The sequence below is a fragment of the Pan troglodytes genome, chromosome 7, assembly GCF_028858775.2.
Source record: "Pan troglodytes isolate AG18354 chromosome 7, NHGRI_mPanTro3-v2.0_pri, whole genome shotgun sequence".
NCBI classification, from domain to species: Eukaryota; Metazoa; Chordata; class Mammalia; order Primates; family Hominidae; genus Pan; species Pan troglodytes.
In genome coordinates, this window is record NC_072405.2 from 28,559,950 (window position 1) to 28,583,572 (window position 23,623).

At 51.2% G+C, this 23,623-nt stretch overlaps 1 protein-coding gene across 2 annotated transcripts in view; it reads right to left on the reverse strand.

Annotated features, from left to right (window-relative positions):
* LZTS1 (leucine zipper tumor suppressor 1) overlaps positions 1-23,623 on the reverse strand; it is a 57,699-nt gene that overhangs the window by 5,185 nt on the left and 28,891 nt on the right. The window contains exons 1-3 of one of the 2 annotated variants that reach the window (XM_016959183.4): positions 21,596-22,206; positions 3,450-3,928; positions 1,394-2,197 (exon numbers count right to left, since the gene is read on the reverse strand). In XM_016959183.4, coding sequence (XP_016814672.2) covers positions 1,394-2,197; positions 3,450-3,794 — 1,149 coding nt within the window. In that variant the 5' untranslated portion in view covers positions 3,795-3,928; positions 21,596-22,206. Of the gene's footprint in view, positions 1-1,393; positions 2,198-3,449; positions 3,929-21,595; positions 22,207-23,623 lie in introns of those variants that run through there. The other variant, XM_016959182.4, reaches the window with a different exon arrangement.

Below are 23,623 nucleotides of genomic sequence, written 5' to 3' on the forward strand. Positions count from 1 at the left end.
GGACTGTGCAGTGTTTCACTGAGGGCAAGGGGAAATTTCTACTGTGAAAGGAAATGTGAAGGTGGCTTCCAGGCTAGTTCCAAGAATCCATTCTGTAGAGCCACATGCTCTGGACTTCATTCACTCTTAAGATTCAGCCAGACTGGCCTTGGTCTCGCATGACCCCAAATGGCCAAGATCCAGAGACACGTGGGTCTAACCTGTGGCTTCGGTTTTCATCATTGCTCTTGGCCAAATTTTGATGGGGGATAGGGGTGGAAATAGAGAAGAAGAGCAAGAGGAGAAGACAATGATTCCTCGTTTGACAGATGTGGATTGGGCTCTGCATCCAAGCCAGCATGGTACTAGTCACTGGGTACAGCAGTGAATTTGTGATGTAGTCTTTACTCCAGTAGAGAGGAGAGAGGAGGGCTGGGTGCATGCAGGGGTGAGGTCAGAGGGTGTGGGCATAAACATCGATGACAGAAATCAGGCTGACACCAAAACCAATACCATTGGTGTTAAATGGGGGTGATACAGCTGCCAGCAGTGGGCAAGTTAAACCACTGGTTGTTGACTTACACATAGCCAGGGGTTTGCGTGTAGACTGAGATTTGGACTCTGAACTGGGGGTGAGGCAGGCACGTGGACAGACCAAGCTGGGTGCGAGCATGTAAAGAGCCTCAACGATGGACTTGAACTCCATGAGTCATCCAGACCACCAGGCTGGTGAGAAAAGCTGCTTTCCCACTAATAGATGCAGAGGTTATGGGGTTCTCCAGCACGGTCAGGTACAGATGCCTCATTTCCACGTGTGACCGGGTGAGTGAGTGTGTGTGAGTGTGTAAGTGTGTGAGTGGGGGACTCTTTACTTCCTCTCCTAGGTTTCCATCTCAGCTCACCAAATAGAAGTTCCACTTACACTTCAGCAAGGAGTGGCCACTTCCATCACTGAAACCTGCCACCAATAGGGTCCCTCTTACTAGTGGGTGCAGTCCCTCCCTCCAAAGCAACAAATGCATTCTGTGCTCTCTTGGGCCCCTGGCCCCGCCTGAACTCAGGCACGGCTTGTTCTTCTTCTGAGCCTCCTGGGAGCTGATGGAAGGGAGGTCAGCCCACAGCCTGGCTGGGCCTTGGTCATCTGGCTTCCGGCTTCATGATTTAATGGCTCACTTAGGAAACTGAAATCTAGGAGCCATGAGGGTGATGGTGGGGACAGGAGGAAGCTCAGATGTAAGTCGATCCCCCAACATGGTTTGCAGGGAGCCCCTTCTTTGGGTGATAAAGCCAGCACATTAGCCCCGCTTGCCTGCGCGGTCTGTGTTTGCACGCTATTGGCCAGCACCAGAAGGAGAGGGGGGTACTGGCGCCAAACCACTGACCACCCAAACCCATGAGCCCTGCGTGGCCTCACCTCCCACTGGGTCTCCTCCAGCGCGGGGCCGAAGCTGGTCTTCTCCCTCTCGTAGGACCTGAGCTTGGTCTCCAGCAGGTCCTGCTCCTTCATGAGGCTCTCGAGCTCCTGCCGGAGCTGCCGTTTCTCCTGCTGAAGCTGCAGTACCTGCAGGTGCAGGACCTGCTGCGCACGCTGGCTCTTCTGCGAGGCCTGCTTGAGCTTGCTGCCGCCTTTGGGCTCCGGGCCCTCCAGCTCGTCCCTGCAGCGCCGCGGCCGCTCCTCGTAGGCCAGGCTGGAGGCAAGCTCCTTCTCCTCAAAGCTGCGCTGCAGCTTCTGGAGGGCGCCCTCCCTCTCCAACAGCTTCTGCTCCAGCTCCTGGATGCTGCACTCGTCCGTGGAGATGGGGGAGCGGACACACGAGGGGCCCTTGTCTGCCTTGTTCGAGTGGCCCAGCTTGCTACCTCCGTCGGAGAAAGACAGAGCCTTCAGGCTCATCATGTTGCTGTCCTGGAGGACGATGCCCTGGGTGATGTTGTGGGCGGAGCCCCCAAAACGGCTTGTGGGTCCCACGGGTGTGACCAGCGGGTCCAGCTGGTAGCTGCTGCTGGTGCTGTGTGTGGGCAGGCTGGACATGGAGTTCCGGCCGGAGTCTGACAGCGCCCCAGAGCACAGGCCAGGCTTCAGCTCCTGCTCCTTGGGCTTGTCTGGAGGGGCGGGGTGCAGCTGGTGGCTGGCACTCTCCGGGGAGGAGTGCAGGATGGCTCCTGACCGTGGCAGCACAGGCTTGAAGGCTGTGGGCCTCACTGCACCCTTCTCGGAGCCCTGTAGAGGAAAAGGACCGCGGTGATTCATGCCTCCCCTGCGCGCGCATTGCACCCTCCCTCCCCAGGCACGTGTGCCGACCTTGAGCCAGTCTGGGCTCTCTGAGCACATGCAGCACCCCTCTTGGTCAATTGTCTTAGCAGACCTTGCCTGTTGCTTTGAAGCAGCTGAATGCCATCTCTCTTAGGAAGGAAAAAACCCTAATGGCGACTTGGGCACTTTGTTCTATGAAATAGCAACCTGCCACCAGCTTGCCCCAGCCCTCCCGAGGTGATAAATACCATCCTGAGGCTCCTGCTCTAGGTCTCTGTGTGGGGCAAGTTAGGGCATCAGGCTGGCCGAGCTTGCTGTTCCTCTCTAGGTCCATCCCTTCTGCCTGTTCACTGCCTCTTCCATTAAGCCTGGAGCAAGGACACGGACCTGGCCTCCTTACAGGGTTGGGAGGCTCCCTCCAAATCACGATCCTTTTTTAAAACTGTAATTTTCCCTGGTAGAGTGCTTCACAGTTTACAAGCCCCTTAATTTGAAAAGCTGAATGCTCTATGCAAACATAAGAGGCTCTTTCCTAGTAAATAAAAGCCGGGGATTCATTTCCCCAGGGCAAGGGGCAGAGGACTGAATAGGAAAATTGATTTCAGTGTCCACTCGTGGGACGCACGAGGGCTTGAGCTGGTGTGAGGGCTGGATTTCTCAGTGCCTGGGCCTCCTTTGCCCTAATCTCTGGTAAATGGATGACAAAACTCCAGCCTGTATTCAAAGATGCCCCCAGGCGCAGCTTGAACAAGGAGCTAATGCACACCAGGGCAGCAAATGAGAAGACCGCACCCACCCCCACGAGTCTCCTGGGGAGAGAAGCGGTTAACTCCCGGCCTGCATCCTCTTCATCTGCGCTTCCAGATGAGAACAGGGCTCCCTCTCCTTCCCGAGGCTTGGCAAACGCCTGGATCCTATGTTGACAATCCAGCTACATTTCAGTGGGACTCCAGAAAGCTCACATATCCCCTGTGCTCTTTGCTTATGGCCTGACCCAAGACTTCTGCTTCAGGGGGACTGAGCGATGCTCTAATTCCTTTGTGAAACGTTTGATCTCTGCGGTGTGGCCACAGGCTTCCGCCGGCACCCCTGCCGCTCTGGTTTTGAGGAGTCTGAATGCTCAGGTCACCACTCCCCCTGAACCCCCAGGCTCTCCACCCCCATTTTGCTTTCTCCTGTGTTTCCAACCCACTTACCCTTGCCAGCGACCCCCGCTTACCATTTCTAGCTGATTGGAGAAGGGCATGAGCTTGGGGGGTGTGGACGGGTCAAAGTCCACCCCAGCCTGGCCCCCTAAATCCCCGCTGGACAGTGCCGTGTAATCTGGGTGGTGGGAGCCCCGGGCTTTCTGGCTGACCTTGATGTAGAAGAAGTCTTCGCTCTTGCCCATTTTGGAGCTGGACTTGCCGTGACCGGAGTCCTGGGAGAAGCCAAACCTCAGCAGCCCGTCGGAATACCGGTTGAGCTTCTTGAGGTGGGAGGACTTGCGCAGCTTGTACTGCGAAGCCCGGCAGTGCTTGCTGTGGAAGCTGTGGCCGGAGATGAGGCTACTGACGCTGCCCATGGTGACTCGGGGCTGAGGATGGGGCAGGGCCGGGCAGGGTCTTGGAAAGGCTGTGGCAGCAAGGGGCAGTCGTGGATCCGTGAGGGGACTGAGGTCATAGCAAAGCCCTCACAGAGCCTGCGAGAGCCGTAGACCTGGAAGAAGACACAAGACAGAAGTCAGCGTGGGTGGGAGTGGTCACAGCACAGTGCTGATTCCGACTTCCAAATCTGGGCAGTAGAGAAACACATGTCAGAGCCCAGCACTGTCTCCACCACCGGGTGCTCCGTTCCTTCTTCCTTTGTCTGATAATTCAACAAACATTCACTGGGAGCCCACTTCATGCAAGCCTCTACTCTAAACACTCGGGACCCAGCAAGTGACTAAAACAGTCACAGTCCCTGCATTCCTGGAACTTAGGGTTACAGTGGTGTGGAGAGGCCAGAAGCAAACCAATGTATACTATAGCAAGTGGTACCAGTGCTGCGGGTACCAGTGCTGCGGGGGAAACTGGAGCAGAGAGGACAGAACAGAATTCTGGGAGGTGGCTGTTTTATGCAGGAAGGTCTTCTTTTGTTAGGGTAGCATTTTAAAAGGCTTCAAGAAAATGAGGGGGCAGCCAGGCATGATGGTTCACACCTGTAATCCCAGCACTCTGGGAGGCTGTGGTGGGTAGATTGCTTGAGTCCAGGAGTTCGAGACCAGCCTGTGCAACTTAGAGAAACCCCATTTCTACTAAAAATACAAAAATTAGCCGGGCGTAGTGGTGCACACCTGTAATCCCAGCTACTTGGGAGGGTGAGGTGGGAGAATCGTCTGAGCCCCGGGGATCAAGGCTGCAGTGAGCCACAATTGTGCCACTGCACTCCAGCCTGGGCCTGACTCAAAAAAAAAAAAAAAAAAGAAGAAGAAAAGAAAATGAGGTGCAAGTCATATGAAAATCTGGGGGGAGAGGGGTTACCAGAAGAAACCCCAAGTATAAAAGCCTGAGTCCCTGAGGCAGAAGGGGCTTGGCTGTGTGAGACCCACATGGGAAGCAGTCTGGCTGGAGAACAATTAGTAAGGCTGGGAAGGAGAAACAGAAACCAGGAGCCAGCAGACATCAGAGAACAAGGAGGCTGTGCAGCTCAAAGAGCTCTGGCTTTGCTTGGGTTGAGACAAGGAGCCCCTGGATGGCTTTACGCAGCTGACACCTTGATCTGCCTTAGGTTGGGGAAGGTCACTCTGGCTTCCGGGTGGGGAAGAGGCTTACTGAGGAGACGGGGATAGAAGTGGTGGCCAATTACAGGCTAATAGTCTAGGGTGGTAGTTGTGGATTTAGATGTGGTGGTGGCTCACGTCTGTAATCCCAGCATTTTGGGAGGCCAAGGCAGGAGGATCACTTGAGGCCAGGAGTTCAAGACCAGCCTGGGCAACACAGTGAGACCCTGTCTCTAAAAAACAGTTTTCAATGTAATTTTGAGGTTGAGCTGACAGGACTTGCTAAAGGATCAGATGTAGGGAGTCAGCGAAAGAGAGGAGTCAGGGACGATGCCAAAGAGAGGAGTTTGGTTGAAGACATTCAGTTTGCAAAGCCTATTTGGCATCCAGGGAGTGATGGAGAGTAGGCAGGAGGGTGAGTGGGCAGCTGCTGGGAGCTGCAGATGCACTTGTCAGAGCTGGGAGTGTGGAAGTGGCTATGAGACTAGATGGGGTCACCAAAGAGCGGATGCAGAAAGACAAGAGAGGCCTGAGGATGGTTAACATGGAGCACTCGGCATCTGGAGGTCAGGCAGGTTAGGAGAAGTGAAAAAGAGCAGCAGAGAAGGTTTTCAGGGTGATGCGGATATAGAAGACCTAAGAAAGCCAAGTCAAGAAATTGTTTCCTAAAAATGGTGTCAAATGGCCAGGCGCAATGGCTCAAGCCTGTAATCCCAGCACTTTGGGAGGCCTAGGCAGGCGGATCACCTGAGGTCAGGAGTTTGAGACCAGCCTGACCAACATGGTGAAAGCCCGTCTCTACTAAAAATACAAAAAATTAGCCAGGCAAATTGGGCATGGTGGCACGTACCTGTAGTCCCAGCTACTGAGGAAGCTGAGGCATGAGAATAGCTTGAACCCGGGAGGCGGAGGTTGCAGTGAGCTGAGATCATGCCACTGCACTCCAGCCTGGGCAACAGAGTGAGATCCTGTCTCAAAAAAAAAAAAGTTGTCAAGTGCTGCTGAAAGTAAGATAACAATTGAGAATTAGTCAATGCATTTGGCCATGCGGAGATCTTTGGTAACCTTGACAAGAGCAGTTTTGGAGGAATGGTGGAAGGAAGGCCTCATTGAGAAGATTCAAGAGAGAAAGAAGGAGAAAGTCATTACAGCCTTAATGTTGAGAAGTACCCAGCCGACTTGGTGTGCATTCTAGTTACATCACCTGCCAGCTATGACATGGAAGGTAAACTGTTTAATATCTTTAACCTTCAGTGTTACAAACTAATTCTAAGATACCCTTAAACTTTTTTTTTTTTTTTTTTGAGATAGAGTCTCACTCTGTTGCCCAGGCTGGAGTGCAGTGGCATGATCTTGGCTCACTGCAACCTCCACCTCGCGGGTTCAAGTGATTCTCCCACCTCAGTCTCCCACATAGCTGGGATTACAGGTGAGCACCACCATGCCTGGCTGGCTAATCTTTGTATTTTTAGTAGAGATGGGGTTTTCCCATGTTGCCCAGGCTGGTCTCGAACTCCTGACTTCAGGTGATCCACCTGCCTAGGCCTCCCAAAGTGCCGGGATTATAGGCGTGAGCCACCGGACTGGGCACATTTTTTTTTTTTAAAGTAATAGGATAGCATCTAATAATCAATGCTTAAACAATAACAACCTTGTCAGTCACCAGACAGGAGAAATTGGGATGTCAATGCCAGCACATGTGCAGATTCAGGCAAATCTCTAAGTTTAGATCACACGATTTTCAAAGCTAGGAAAGGTTGTGTGATTGTCATGCACTGTGAAGTATTTCTTAGTCAAAAGACAGATAATCCAATTAAGAGGGGGAAAGCCACAAGTTTAATAAAACAGGAGATGTGGAAGGAGCCTCTGTTCTTCGCTGAGCTCTAAATTATACCATCCATCCTAAAGGGGCTAAAGAAATCCCAGGTGGGACATGGAGAACTGCATGGGCACAGCTGAAAGGGAGCCAGAAACTTTCTGACTCTGTTTTTTAATTTTAATTTTATTATATATATATTTTTTACAATTAGCAGTTGTGCATGGAGACTCTGTGACTCTGAATATCTAGGCTTTGATTCAAACTTGCGTTATTATCCTGAAGAATAAAGAGGTTATGTTATGAATATGTTCTATATTTTGTTAGGAAAAGCATGACACAACAAAACTTCATTGTGTAAGTTTAATATGTTTTGATGTGAAAAGCTTTTATTGAATTGATGGCTTTGTATACTCGAGGAAATACAGTGAAGCAGCCTACCTCATAGGATCGTTATGAGAAATTTAAGAAATACCACCATAAGATAACAGCTCTGGAACATTTACTCAATACTTAGTACATAGTAGGCACTCAATAAATGCTAGGCAGTCTTATCGGTATCTGTTACTTATATTGTGACCATTGTCCTTGCCAACATCCATCATCCCTATGGATCTGGGGAGCCTCAATGTCCAAACTCACTTTCCAGAGCTAATCCTTTCCTTCTAAATGCAACCTTTCTGCCTCCCATTCCTGCGAGGTGTGACTTAGGAGCACAGGGTGGCTCTGCTGATATAAACTTGACACTGACAAAATGTGTTTTCATCCCCCTAGGTCATCCACCTCTAGCTTAGCTGACACCTCTAGTTCCTATGGGGCGAAAATACTACTCTGGTCCACATGCAGGGGTGTCATTTTGGGCCAAAAGACCCTCCCGTGCTCTGCGCAATATGCTCAGCTCCTTCTTTTTTTGCCATGCAATACACATTGCCGAGCAGCTGTACCTGCAGGGCTGTACAGACCAGACCATCAGCTGTGGCATCGGCAGGAGTTTGATTTGAAAATCAATCTCTCTGAGGTTTCTTCATTTACAAAATGAAAATATTAATATTAAATAGGAACATTAGGGAGCCGAAACAAACAGAAGGAAAATACAAGGCCTGGCATGTAGTAGGCGATCTACAGATGTGTGCACGATATGTGTTGCCTTCAAGCCTATGACACCGCTGGAGGCTATTGACAATATCAGTGCATCGGTGCTAAATGAATCTGTTTATGGTTCTCATCCATCTCCTCTCACCTCCATCTCCTCTCACCTGGGCCTTGAAGGAGCCTCCCAATGTCTTTCCCCAGTCTGTTCATCAGACACATCTGAAGCGTCCAGGTCATAGCACTTCCTAATGGGAACCCTTCCAGTCTTCCCACTGTGTTAGAGTACAATGCAGACTCCTCACCTTGTCCCGCATGTCCCAGGGACACACTCATCTCTTTCCTGGTGGGTGAACATACGAAGTCTTGACCCATCCAGGAGCCTCTGCACTTGCTGCTGCTTCCCCTGCCTGGAATTCTCCTCCCTGGGCTCTTCACATACATCAGCCTTTCTCATTTTCTAGTTCTCAACTTGAGTCTCATGTCTGCAAGGTGGCTTTCTCCAGTTAATCTTGAAACCCTTGCATCCCTCCCCGATTACTGTCTACCAACCTGTTTATTCCCTATGTAAGGCTTGCTCTCACCTGTACTAATCTTATTATTTTTTATTTATTTTTAAATTTTAGAAACAGAGTCTCATTCTGTCATCCAAGCTGGAGTGCAGTAGGTAACAGTGATCACAGCTCACTGCAGCCTCCAGCTCCTGGGCTCAAGTGATCTTCCCACCTTAGCCCCAGAGTAGATGGGATGACGGCACATACCATTACTCCTGGCTAATTAAATAATTCTTTTGTAGAGACAGGGGTCTCGCTGTGTTGCCCATGCTGGTCTTAAACTCCTGACCTCAAGCTATCCTCCCACCTTGGCTTCCCAAAGCACTGGGATTACAGGTGTGAGCCACCACACCCGGTCATATCTTATTTTATTGACTGATTGATTGACTGATTGATTTTTAATTGAGACAGAGACTCACTCTGTCACCCAGGCTGGAGTGCAGTGGCATAATCTCAGCTCACTGCAAATTTAGGGTTTATTGTGTGTATCTCTACCAGAATCTGAGAGCAAAGGTTTTTGTATCTAGAGCTCCTAGAACAAAAAACGAGAGGCTAAGGCACAGACTCACAAGGTGGGATGCCGTGGCCCTGGCCACTCAGTGACCAGTGACAGAGGTGGGATTCGAACCCAGGCCCAAACGCCACAATCTCCATGCTAAAATCGCACGCTGTGACTGGGGACTGTAGGTGAGGCCCGGAGATGTTAGGGTTTCTGTCCCAGATAGCAAAATGAGCTTCCTGGGTTAGGGAAGAGGAAGCCTAGAGGAGGAATCAAAAGCAGACTTCTCTAGCTGAGCTTCATTTCCCTTTTGGGCCAATGCCAACAAGATTGTAGGCACTCAGAAGCTCTGTCATTCACCTGGGCAGCAGCCCTGTGCTGCGTCCTAGAGGGTCAAGAGGAAGAAGACGGACAATGCCAGGAGCCCAGGAGAGGGGTGACTGAAGAATGGCCACCTCCAGTCCTCCTGAGAGCATTCCTATCCCTTAGCCCTGATACCCAGCTGGCCACTCCCCAGGTCTTGACACACAGAGGAGCTTTGAAGTTTGAGGAGAGTTTGGGATCCACTTGAAGCTAAGCTAATCACCTTTAAGTGTCTAGACTTGTTTCACTGTCAACTTGGAGAGAGCATTACACAAAACTCGGCTGTGTTCCATCCTGGTTCCCAAATCCATCTTCTCACCTGCCCCCGTCCAACTTGCTGTCTCTGCCCTCCATAAGGACAGGGTCAACAGACACATTTTTATTTCTGGGAAACAAATTCCTACTGACTGGGAGCACCTATTTGGGGTGAAAATAAGAAATCACATAGATGTTGGGGATTCAGGAAGGGGACAGGAGGAGGGAAGAAGGATGGAGAGAAGGTAAAGGAACCACAGAGCCTCACACTCCACATGGCATGCTACGTGAGCTCCTACAGAAGGAATCCAGCTAGAGTTGGACTTTAGACCTTAAGAGAAAAGAGAAAAAGAGAAAAGAAACCCAAAGCAGCTGGGACCATCCAGCCTACCCTTCTCAGAATCTGGCCCCAGGACCAGTCCCAGCCCTCACACCCCTCCCTGACATGACCTCCCCTCCACTAGCCCACCTGCACTGTGGATGGCTGCTCCACCAGGATGGGGAGGGGCCCAGGATATTGCAGAAAGCCCTCACTTTTGAGCGGCTTCTACTCAAAAGTAGTGGGAGCACCTGAGCTGCCCCATCCCCAGCCCCCTTCTGCATTCTCCCTCCCAAAGGAAACCAAGGCTCAAGGCAAAGTGACACCTGCCTCTGATGGTCCCTTTCTGGAATGTGGAGAGAGAGGCGTGGAGTTGCAAAGTGTCTTTCTGGATGCAGAGAGATGTGAACTAACCTGACTCATCGTCTCATCCCAAACCAACAGTCTGGCTTCCCATGAGTTGAAGCAGCTATGCCTTGGCCCACGCCAAGTCCCGGGTTCTGGCTGGGAAAGGAAGTGGAGGATTCCCACACACCCTCCTCCTCCTCTGCCGCCATGCAGTGTGCAGAGGTCACTCCCCCAGCCGGAGATGTTCAGCCTCCAGCCACCCCGCCTCCTGCCTCCTCCCTCCCACTCAGCTTCTGTTATTTCCCCTCCTGCTCCCTGACATCCTTCCCTCCTTCTCCCCCTCTCCGTCCCACACCTCCTCCCCTAAGCTGCAAGGAGCAGGGGGAAAGCCCACCAGCACTCAGCGGTGAGCTCACGGCTGTGCTGTGCTTCTGGCATCTCTGCAGTCTGCACTTGCCCCTCTTTACCCCATCCATTCCCCCCAGAACTTTTGCCCTTTGCAGGCCCACAACGATGCAAAGTGTTGTGCTGGCCACTCCCCAAGCCCACAGCCAAGTGTGTCCTGAATAACTGCTGTGCCAAGTAGCCTGTTGGCAGGACTGAGCTGATGGGGCTGCACTGTGGGGGAACATTTAGTCATTTCTTCAACAAATATTTATTCAGCATCTGACATGGGCTAAGTACTGTGCAAAATGTAGAGGATCAGGTGGGGAAGAGGGGAGGGGAGAAGGAAGGAGAATATTTAGTGAATGGTAGATAAAAGCCAGAGAGACAGGGAGGACAGGTGTGTGAGTGTTTGTTCATGTGTGCACGTCTTTGTGTGTGCATGTGTGAACATGTGTGTGTATACGTGTGCATGTGTGTCTACTACTTTAGATGGAGTGGCCAGGAAAGCTTCTGAGAAGATGACATTCGAGAAGAGCCAGCCTGATAAAGTGGTTTTGTAAAATGATGCCCTTATCGGGAACAGCATGTGCAAAGGTGCTGGGGTCTGGATGAACTTGGGCTTGGTGTCAGAGCAGCAGTTCTCAAATGGGGGTAATTTGGCAGGACCTGGAGACAAGACATTTTTGCTTGTCATGATGGGGGTGCTACTGTTATTCCGTGAGTAGAGGCCAGCAATGCTGTTAAACATCCTACAATGAATGCACACGACAGCCCCACGACAAAGAATGATTTCACCCAAAATGTCAACGGTTCTGTGGTTAAGAAACTTGGTTTGGGGGGAAGAGGAGGAAAATATGAGTTTAAAACCCCAGTTGAGTCACTGATTCAGTGTGACCGTGGACATGCTACGTAACCTCTCTATGCCTCAGTTTCCTCACTTGTAATATGAAGGCAACCATACTGGCCCTGCCACATGACTTCAGTAGGGAGAGGAAAAGAAGTAGGAGCTTAGAAACTATTTTGAAAAGTCCCCAGTGCTGGTCATTGTTAGTATTCTTTCTCATTATTATTCCCCAGAAGAGCTCTCTGAGATGCTCTGTTGATTTGAGAAGAGCTGCGGGGCTGGACTCCCAGGGCAGAAGCTGGCCTGGCCACAGAGGTCTTAGTGCCACTGCCTACCCCACGACCGCCTTGAACTTGGAAGCAGGCGGAGACTGGGCGGGGAGATGTGGGTCTTCCCTTCACTGGTGCAGAGCCTCGAGGCCCCTCTGGGCTCAGTTTCCAACCACAACACGAGGGTCTGGATTCATTTCAGTCTTTTCTTTTTTGAGACCTCTTAAGAATTTAATGAGAGCTGTCAACCCCCTCTTCAGAAAAACGCACCCTCCTCCAACATTTTGGCTCTGACTTCTAAGGGTTTCCTGACCCCTAATGCCCCTTGATTGACCTAGTTTAAAAACATTCATACATCCTGCTCTGGAGGATAGAACATGAACTTTGGAGAGGAACAAATAACGTGGTCTTGGATTACTGACTTCACTTTAACGACTCCCTGCTTCCCTTCAGGAGCTGGAGAGACCATTGGAAGTGAAACTAAAGCAAATGCCTTGCATCCTCTCAAGGCAGCCCCATCCCTCCACACAGACTCCAGCCTGCAGCCGCTCCAATCCCCAAGAGGTGGGCGGGCCTTAGACCACTCAAAGTGGGGCGCGAGGTGGAAGAAGGGGTCTGGGTGGTCAGAGGGGCAGGCCCTCTGGACTGGCAAGCAGGGCTCAGGGAACAGTGTCTCCCGAAGGCTCGCCCGATGCTCATCGGACACCCCACAGGGCAGTTTCCTTTTCCTTGTGTTTAAGAAATTTTTAAGATATGGAAATATGTACAAAAATAACCCAAGTACCCCCTGCAGAATGGACAATTGTTAAAATGTTGCCATATTTGTTTCAGAAATGAAACAAACATCTCAGAGTTGGAGTCCCCATTCCCTATTCCTTCTCCCCACTCCCACCCCTAATCTCTCTCCCCAGGTGGAAAGTTCTCATGATTTGAGTGGGAACATTTTTGGATCATTAAACATATTTTAACGTCTATGAATGCTATATGTTTTTTACTTTACATAAGTCATATCATGTCATATATATCATTCTGCAACCTTAATTGTTTTATTCGACCTTTTATTTGATACTTGGGATCCATGCATGTTGACAGCATGTAGAGCTAGATCTTCCCATTTACCCGCTGTGTAATATTCCACCTCATTTCTTTTACTATTCCCTACTTAGATGTTTCCATTCTGTTGCAAAAACCCTCTTATATGTGATTATTTTTCCACGTATGAAAGCTTTACTAAGATTTATTTTATTGGGGGTCTCAGAAGCTGTCAGTTTTTAAAGCCCCGTTCCTTAAATTGTGCAGGAGAGACGACATCTAGGACCTCTATTAGCCAAGATATCAAAGGAAGGCAGCGGCAGTGAGACAGAGAGCCCCTGAGTCACAGTTGGCTGTGTTACCCTGGGGGAGGGGAGGAGAAGTTGCTGTTACTCAGAAGAGGGGCACTGGCAGAAATGAGGCCCAGGGAGGAGCCCTGTGACCAGGTGTGGTGAAGGAGCTTTGGCTGAGCAGAGGGGTTGACCTGCTGCAGGTACAGAGGAGCCCCCTGCTCTGAGGCAGCCTGGAACTCGAGGCACAACCAGCCAGGCAGGACCTCGGCCGTCCTCTGCCCCAAATGCTTCACTACACCCTGAGGCCAGAGCGGAAAAGGGATTTGCCAAGCTCATATCACAAATTCCAGGCTCCAACCCTTTATTCTGTCTATTTGACTAACAGGACAGGGACAACTGGGTTTCATTTCCAGCTGAGGGGAAGAGGGAAACGGGAGAAAGAGCAGCCCCTGATCTACCAGGGCACGTGTGGAAAGGGGGGATGTGGGGTGTGTATGTGTGTGTGTCAGTTTGTCTGATACAAATGGGAGTCCAGCCTGTTGGGCTCACGGTGCTGCTTGAATCAGAGAGGGTCACCCTGTGGGTTCAAGTGCCGGGAAGGCAGAGGAGGCTGCAGCTGCTGTCCCAGGTCGGGGAGCAAGCTGTCTGCAGGAATGGCTGGTAGGTTGCCGGGCAGGGATCAGAGTTCTGCCTGTAGCTCTCTCCTTCCCACTGGGGCGGCATCACCAGCCCAGGGTAATTTCTAATCTTAGCCATGGGAACCACGCCTTCGCTTTTTCATGCTCAGTTCCATCTGTGCAACCTGGAGCACTTCACACTCACTATTATTCATTCACATTGTCCCCCAGGGTAGTGGCATGGCAGGCATCGTGTTGACTGCAGAGAAAAAGAGGAGCAAGGCCTCTCGTAAAGAACTTGCATCTCAGCTAGGCATGGTGGCTCATGGCTATAATCCCAACACTTTGGGAGGCCAAGGCAGGAGGATGGCTTGAGGTCAGGAGTTCGAGACCAGCCTGGGAAACACTGTGAGACCCTCCCTGCCATGTCTACAAAAGATTTTTTTAAAAAATGAGCCAGGCACAGTGCCACAATGCCTATAGTCCCAGCTATTTGGTAGGCTGAGGTGGGAGGATTGCTTCAGGCTAGGAGTTGGAGGTTGCAATGAGCTATGATCATGCCACTGCACTCCAGCCTGGGCAACAGAGAGACTCTGTCTCAAAAAAAAAAAAAAAGAAAAAGAAAAAGAAAAAAGCAGGGGAGAAAACAACCCCTGAATCTCATCATGAAACCTCGGCTTCCTTTCCAAGAAAGAATACAGCCCTGTTTCAGGCCTGGCTCCCATCTCCCTGCTCTGCGCAGAGGGCAGGAAGTTCCCTTGGCCACAGTTGCTCCTCGGTGCTCAGCTCCCTTGGCCCTCAGCCTGCACAGCTCTTGCATCATCTAACTTTTCAGGGGTGAAAGTCTGTCACCCCACTTATCTTTAAACCCCCTTGAAGGCAGATAGCGCTAAAGCTTCTTTGTATCACACACAGGGTCAAACACAGTACTAAGAACATAATAGATGCTCAACAATTTTTTTTTTTTTTTTTTTGGAGACAGAGTCTCACTCTCTTGTCCAGGCTGGAGTGCAGTGGTGCAATTGTAGCCCACTGCAACCTCAACCTCCAAGGCTCAAGAGATCCTCCTGCCTCTGCCTCCTAAGTAGCTGGGACTACAGGTATATGCCACCATAACTGTCTAATTTTTAAATTTTGTGCAGAGACAGGGCAGGGCTTGCTATGTTGCCTAGGCTGGTCTCAAACTCCTGGGCTCAAGTGATCCTCCTGCCTTGGCCGCCCAAAGTGCTGGAATTACCAGTGTGAGCCATCACACCTGGCTCTCAATAAATATTTTTAATAAAACCAGCTCATAAGGAGGCACAGAGACTACTGACCTAGTTCACAGAAGGGAAGCTGAGGCCCTGGGAAGGCATGTGACTTAAACTGAGGTCTCCACATATGCAGATACCGAAGCCAAGTCTATACTACCAGAACCCAAATCTGGTTTTCACTCAAACATTCATCATGTAGACTTTGAGACAACTGGTCACCTGGGGGAAGTGCATCCATCCCCTTCCTCAACAACCAATCCTGTTCGGCGTTTTGGACCAAGACAAAAAAAAAAAAAAAAAAATACAAGGCAGAGTTTCTGTTTTTGAGGATCTGGTGGAGAGATCTGACAGCTATGTACACCTAAACAAAAAGGGTTTAAAAAGCAGCATGAATTTAACCAAAAATGCAGCTTTCTTAGGAATGTGCTGAGTTAGAGTCAGTTTGTCTCTGCCCCTAGCATGTGAGCGGTTTTTAATTTTTTCTTTTGTAGGAAACGAGGTGAAAGTTACTCTCTTGGCCAGGCATGGTGGCTCACACCTGTAATCCCAGCACTTGGGGATGCCAAGGTGGGCAGATCACCTGAGGTCAGGAGTTCAAGACCAGCCTGGGCAACATGGTGAAACCCTGTCTCTACTAAAAATACAAAAATTAGCCAGGCATGGTGGCGCGCACCTGTAGCCCCAGCCACTCAGGAGGCTGAGGCCGAGGAATCACTTGAACCCAGGAGGCAGAGGTTGCAGTGAGCCAAGATCGCACCACTGCATTCCAGCCTGGGCAACAAAGTGAGATTCCATCTCAAAAAAAAAAAAAAAGAAAAGAAAAAAAAGAAAACAGCTACTCTCTTATCCGCCTCACCTCTCAGGCACCCTGGTGGAGGATGCTGTCTGGGCTGTCGGGTCCCCTGGTTTCTGGCATCGTCCTTGTGTTCTTTTCCTCCTGCTTATTTGTCCCCAGGGTGCTGAGAGCCCAAGAGTGTAGACCTGGTCTCCATGTTGGGGGCTGGATAGCAGAGGTGCGGGAGTTGGGGTAGGAGGGCGGTGCTGCAGTCAGGGAACCAGAGCTCTAATTCTGGTGCTGCCTCACTCCTGCTCTGGGACACTCATCCCACTTACTGGGCCCTGCCTACTCTTACATGTGGCCAGCACAGTTGTAGGTCCTTAGGAGGAAACCATCAGTCATCATTCATCAGAACGGACACTTGTTTTTTTGCTTGTTTGTTTTTTGAGACAGAGTCTCACTCTGTCGCCAGGCTGGAGTGCAGTGATGTGATCTCGGCTCACTGCAACCTCTGCCTCCCGGGTTCAAGTGACTCTTCTGCCTCAGCCTCCCAAGTAGCTGGGACTACAGGCGCTCGCGCCACCATGCCCAGCTAATTTTTTTATTTTCAGTAGAGACGGGTTTCACCATGTTGGCCAGGATGGTCTCGATCTCTTGACCTCATGATCCACCCGCCTCGGACTCCCAAAGTGCTGGGATTACAGGTGTGAGCCACTGCGCCCGGCCCAGACCTCACACTTGGCACACACTTTACTTGCATGTTTGCATTAGGCCCTAGACAAAGGATCCCAGACCGACGGATCTGCTGTATCATCAGGCATACAATTCAATCTTTCAGGGTCTCCATTTCCTCATGTGTCAGATAAGCACAGTTGATACCAACGCCCGGCCACTGTCAGGATTAAATGAAATCACAGATACAAAAAATGCTTGACCAGTGAGGACAGTACACATGGGATGCACTGAAACCAAAGTGCATGTGAAATTATAGAGCAGTATGGAAAGATGCTAGAATTAGATCCTCGCATTTCTTGAAGTCAAAAGAGCAGGTCCTTTAGGAAGGACTCCCCACCCCCACCCCCACCCCCACTCCCACTGCCATCTCACCAGGCCTGCCTCTGGGCCTCCAGGAGGGCAGCTGCTCTTGCAGAGATGTGAGAACAGTCCCCAGGCATCTGCCAGCTGGGGCTGGGGGGCCCAGGCTGCACCAGACTGGTGGGCGGGCCTCCAGCCAGCTCCCCAGCAGAGGTCTCTCTGGGGCTGAATGGGGCACGTGCCCAGGGCTAATTGACTCCCCTTTTATGATGATTCTCCCCGTTCCCCCTCCCCCCATACATACTCTGCCCGATTCAGCTTTCCTTATCTGGAATTCCTCCTCCTGTTTGTATTCCTTGTCCTTGACCCTTCCTCCCATTTGCTGCTCTAGATGAGGGGGAAAGGGGTTGGGGGCCAGGGCTGGGGCAGGGGTGAGCCTTTGAGCTAGTTAATCATCTCAGCCCAGGCTGCAAACCTCCCCGTGCTCAGTTTGCAGACGCCTGAAGGCCTACATGAGCAAAGCTCGATACAGATTTTCTGAGTGAATGCATGAATGAAAAAGAGGCGAGAGTGGAGGAGGAAGGGGGTGGGGGAACGTGGGCAACATGAGGAGGGGCTGAGGTTGCTGAGGTGCTGGGGGGAGAGGCTGCTGGTGGGTTGGGAGCAGGGGCCCACGCAGCTCTCAATTAAGTGCACTTGGATTCCATGGAAAGGCAGAAAGTGAAAGGGAAATCGCTGGCAGGCTGAGTCATTCCATCGGGTTGAACAATCGGAAGCAATTCGGCTTCCCACTGCTCTGGAGGAATCAAAAGCCACTCTGCCGGGCGGGCTTTTGTGCACAGGTCGTCAGCGTTCAGCTGCCGGGGAGTCTTCCTCCATCCCGGTGGGCAGCTTGTGTCTTAGCAGCATTGATTGACATTTCTCCCCAAGAACAAGATTACCCACCAATCCCAGCCTGCCCTTCCCCCTTCCAAAAATAAAGCCACAGTTACATGCAAAGCTCATGCAAATTTCACCCTGCCGCTGTTTGTGCTGCGGCTGGTCCCACGTGAGAGAGCAGAAGGCAGGCTCATCCACATTCATGGCTTGGACCCCAGGGCCCAAGTGAGCCGGGCACCGCTGTATAAAGGGAGCCTCTTCTGACGACCCGTGATACAGATCTTAAACAGGGGAGTGGGTGCAATCTCCAGAGGAGGGCTGGGCATCTGGCTAGACTCCCTCCCGTCTTACCTGGAGAGACAGAGACTGCAACCTAGGAGCAGATGGGACTCTGGAGGCCAGCATGTTGGGGGCAGATGGCCCCCTGCCTGCCAGATTTTTAACACCCAGAGTGGAGACTAAGTGGGCACCCCTGGAAGGTGAATTTAAAGATCCCAGGTCTGAGTCTGAGTGAAGAACCGACATGAACCAACAGGGCCTTGGACAGAGACTGAAACATAGGTTTTACCCATTGATCAAGTCGGTATTCTGAGGCCAAGTTCAGGTTCAGTACGGAAGAATCAATGGAAACTGAGCGATGGCATGCATGGGCAAGGAGAAGGGGAGTGGAGCTGCTGTGAGCTCCCTAGGCAGGTTGACACCTGGTTAGCCTTTGGCAAATCCGACAACCCTAAATTGGATGGGAACTCTCTCAGCAGATCTCTGACTTTGTGGGATGCCTTTGTACCTCCCCTCTCTCCAAAATTCTGATCTTCCTTCACTGTCCCCAGGTCCACACTGTGGTCCTCTTCACTCTCTAGACCAGGGTCTTCCATGGAGGGAAGTGCAGCAGGTGCACCACTCTCCATTTCATGCCAGGAGATGGGATGGGCATGGGAGCCTCTCACTAACGGGCACCCTCAAGCAGAAAGAGGGCATTGGGGCCCCTTCAGGGCATTACAGAGGTACCCACCTCCTTACTCCATCTATGCCTGAGGCCCTTCCTGAGTGGGCAGGACCAGGCGTCCCAGGCAGTCAAATGCGTTGGTACCAGATCACAGATGGAACCACAGAATGGAGAAAAGCTGTTAAGGCCAGCGATGCTTCAGTGCACCGCGAGGCCCACAGAGCGTAGGTGGCATGTCCTAGACCACTCAGCAAGGCAGGGGCAGAGCTGGGCTGGAAGCCTGACCCCCCAGCTCCCTCTCCAGTGCTCTTTCCTCTTACATTGTTCTTCCACAACAGAGCAGGAAGGAGGCATAGGTGGAGGGGGAAGAGCATTCTATGCTGAGAGGCACTGCTACAAAAATACTCCCATCAGACCAAGGATGAAGCCAAGTCTCCCGCCCTGCACCCCAGCAGCCTGCAGCTTCCCGTGTCATCAGCCATCAACAGCAGCTGAGGGCAGGTGATAAGTGCTGTCTTTCCAGGGAAAATTAAGGGAAATTTGGAGCTTGTGAGTTTGGATGGGGCAAGAATATGGCGAAGGACAGAGGTGGCAAGACAGAGTAGAAAGAAGCAGGCAGGCTGGAAAGCCCTCTGCCACCTGTGCCACGCCTGGGAGGGCTCTGGTTTGGACAGGGAAGAGGGAGAACTTAGGACAAAAGGCACAGACTCCTCCAGGAGGTGGGCAGGTGTGGGACAGGAGGAAGGGTGGGGGAAACACAGTACAAGTCTTAAAGACACTCCCTCCCCTTCTGGCCTTACCCCTCACCCCTACTTCAGTAGGGCTCATCTTTTAGATGTACTGAGTGTGTCCTGTGTGTGTGTGTGTGTGTGTTTGTGTGTGTGGAGAGGGAAGGGGTGGAACAGGGAGACCTGGTTGATTTCACATTTCTGGGTTTCGGAACCCAGAAAGGATTGGAATTGAGGAAGCCCCAGCAGGAAGCACAGCTCAGATTCCTGACTTTGGGTGCTGGAAATGACCTGGCGTGGCACGAAGAGTTTAACCTGGTCCCTCAGGGAGGGCAGCTTTGGGTACCTGGCACTGTCTGTGTGTGCCTGAGTGTATTTTTCTGTGCTCAACAGCATGGGAGTCTGTGTGCACAAGCCAGGAAGCCTGTGGCCATTCCCAACGAGTCTCTACCTGTCCTGAGTTAAAGCTCTCTTGGTACCCTTTGATGTGTCTGGCTGAGGAATTTTGACTTCTGTGTCACCTCTGTCCTGATTCCTCAAGCTCCTTGCCTCCTCCTGCAAGGCTTCTCAGTGAACTAGAGCCTCACATTTAGCTCAGGAGCCGCTGAGCCTGGGTTGAGCATCCGGCCATGTTTCCACTCTCCTGGAGTCTGCGGACCCCACAGCCCCTGACAGTGAGATAATTAACCTCTTGTTGGAAGCCCAGGGCTCCTGCAGTGTTGACCCCCAGCTGCCACCTAAGTCCCTCAGCTGTGCCCCCTCTGTCTCCATGAACCTTCCTGGTGAGTGTTACCAGCAGCAAGGCCAGAGGTGCTTAAAGAGGCTCCGAAGAGCCACCTGTAGATGCTTGGGGTCACTCCCACTTTGCTTCTGAACCTCCTTGCCCTTCTGGCCCTGGTGACGCTGAGTGACTCATAGGCCCCACTTGCCATCCTCTCGGTTCTTTCCCACCTACTCTTCCCTCTGCCGGGAACAACCTCCCTGACCGCGGCTGCTTCACCAGTGCAGGGATGGTGGAAAAGTGCCTCTCCCTCCCCCTTGCTTTCCTTGACTGTGTCTGAATAAAGCAATGCCAGTCCTATGCTCTGTTAAGAATTCAAACCCAAGACTATGCATTTCCATTGCCTGTGGTTTGGTGGGTGCACAGCGGCTGCTGGACAGACTAGCCATAGGCGAGCCAGGTGAAAGCAGGGCCGGGGCCTGGCTTGATGTGCCTGGTGGGGCAGGCGCAGCTGGGGGTCACCTCCCAGTATATGTGTCAGCACGAGCTTTGACAGGTAGAAAGAACAGCCACTGGAGGGGTGAGCTGCTGGGAGCACCTGTGCATTTTTTCAATATTCACAAGTACTTATTGAACATTTATTGTGCACAGTCTCCATCAGGGCCCTGTAGGCATAGCACTGAGCAGAACAGAATCTGCCTTAATAGAATCATGTCATGAATCATGTCAGACAATGAACACATTTAACTTGGCATTCAAGGTCCGATGCAATCTAAGCCCAACCTGTCTTCCCAGGTCATCTCCCACTATTTCAGGCTAGAATGACTGGGCCTGCTTCTTGACTGATCCACGATGTGCAGTTGCTGATACTCTGGGTTGCATCTGACCTCCAGAGTGACCTTACTGGTGTCCCTTGACCACCCTCAAGGGCCTGTCTTGCTTTTTTCCTCCCCTGTGGCTTTGCTCATGCCCAATTCTCCCTTCTGAGCCCGACCCCCCTTCCCAGATCAGGTCCTCATTGGTTTTCCCTGCTGGGTGGTCTTTGTATTTTGAAGTGGTGCCTTTGTCCACTAGATATGGAACTCTTTTTTGAGCCCAGATGCCGATGGGGACCCTAGAATCAAGACCCCCTAGCTGCCCTGTGCTTCTCCTGCTCCCTGTTGCATTTCTCAAATCTTATCAATCCTTTGCCACTGACAAAGCCCTGTACCCACCTCTGCTGCCACACTCCCTACAGACAACTTCATCTCTATAATACAGAGATAAGTAGAATCATTGGGAGGAAACTCCCTCAATTCCCTGAACTCATAAACCTGCAATTGACATAACTGCTGCCTCCTCTGTGCCTGTCACCGTGAAACAGAAGTCTGTCTTCATCTCAGACTAATCCTTCCAGCCATGGCGTGACTCTCGTCAACGCCAACCTTCTCACTTCCAGTTTTCTATTATTCTCTCCCATGAGCATTTAAACGTGCACAAGTCTCCCAATTCAAAAATAACATACAAGCTCCTGGACTCCATTTTCTTCTCCAGGGACCACTGTCTTTTCTCCTGTTCACAGCCAAGCTTCTCGAGAGAGACAGAACATCATACTCACTATTGCTGCTCGATCATTTCTCATTGGCTCTTCAATCCACAGAGGCCCTGGTTTCTGTCCCCACCAATCCACTAGAGCTGCCCTCCGGGATGTTGCTAAATCCAATGGACCTTCCCAATAGTTAGCAAACTTGACCTCTCGGCGGCTCTGTCTCTTTCTTTTTCAGTCTGTGTTTTTTGAAACACTGCTTCCTTGGCTTATGTGATACCGTGATTGCCTGGCTTTCCTCCTGTTGCCCAGCCTGTCCTCTGTCACCTTTACCTCTTTCATTCTCTAAATGTGGATGCTTTTCAGGCTGTATCTGAGACCCTGACCTCTGCTACTTCTGCACGGCGTCAGCTGCATCCACATGGGGATGATTTTTAGATCGTTATCGGCAGCCAAATCCTCTCCCCTGAGCTCCTGCCCTAAACATCCAACTGCGCTTCCCTCGGAGGGGCCACATCTCACCCTCACACATCCACAGTGGAATTCTTCATTCTCTCTTGCTTGCCAGGATCCATCTGCCTTCAGCGTGCCCCTCCTTCTGGAATCCCGGTGTTAGTGAATAGCACAACTGTGATCAAGCCAGAAACCGGTCCCAAGAAACCTAAGCAAACCAGGAACTTTTGATTCCCACTCAGCCCTCACCCTACATCTGACCAGCCACCAAGCCCTGTCTCAGTATTGCTTTTCCTCAAAACCAGCATTTCCCTGAGATTCCATAGCCACTGTCTTAGTCTAAGTTGCTATCATAGTTCCCTTGGGAAATTAATAGACCTGTTATGTTTGTTTTTTTTTTCCTAGCTCTGCCAAGGCTACCCTATTGCCCCAAAAATAAAGCCCAAATGTCCTAACATGGCAGAGAAGGCCTTCATGACTGGGACTTTGTGTATCTTTGTATCTTCAAGTCATCCGCCACCACTTCCTCTCCTCCCCTCCCCAGTCCTGCCCTCCATCTATTCTGAGACTGGAGTTTGTAAATCTGTCATTTTCTCCCTCGGACCCTGCCCTAGGTTTTCCCACGCTGCTCCCTAGGCCCAAAGCCCCTGGGACTTTGCTCAGAAGGCACTCTTCCGCTATGAAGCCTTCCCGTATCTGTGAGGCCCCTTCTGCGTGTTCTTACAGTGGGCATTAATCACTCTGTAGCACAGCTGCTTTCTACTTTGAGCTCTTTCTCAGTAGATGGCAAGACTGTGTTTCACCCAACACTGTACTCCCAGCTTCGAGCACAGTACCTTCTGGCCCAGGACTCAGTGCTTGTTTGTTGAATGAATGGATAAGCGTGTGTTTATGCATCATATTTTATTTTATGGTGCCTATGTTCTACCAGCTACCCTTTCCCAAATGCAACACCATAAAACACTCTACACAGTGGGTGTTTACGAACTTTTCATCCCTTCTCCTCATCCTAGGGAACCCCTTGGAATACACTAGGTAGCTTGGAGCATAGCGGCAATCATCTCCATCCCGGTGTGTGATGGAGGCTTCTCCATGTGGGCACTCATGCCTCAGTGGCACTCTGGCCTGAGCATTGGGTCCAAGGCTGTGGGCGTGTTGGAGTCTGTGGGCCTGAGTGTTAGACCCCCCTTATGTGGAGATAAGATTACAGCTGGACAGCGTAACCCAATGGGGCGTAAGTGCGTGTACCAGCGTCAACACTCCCTTGGTGTCAAGCTTTTCTGCACTCCAAGCTCCACTTTGTGAAAATAATCTGGGACACAGCACAACCAACTGTCCTGATCTGCCTGGGACTGTGGGAATTTCTGGGATGTGGGATGTCAGTGCTAAATCACCAGGAAAGTCCTAGTAAAGCGGGATGCATTGGTGGCCCCACCTAAACTGGAAGTTAGGATTTGTACAAAAGATTGAATTAGTTCTCAGTGACCCCTTGACCTAACCCTTGGTCCCTCACTGAGTGGGCTCCTTGGAGCGCTGTGATCAAAAACAAAGATAGAGTGGCTGCCATGAGACTGTGTGTGTGTGTGTGTGTGTGTGTGTGTGTGTCTCAATGGGATTACCTCTCAGGATTATGATATTTGCTTCCTG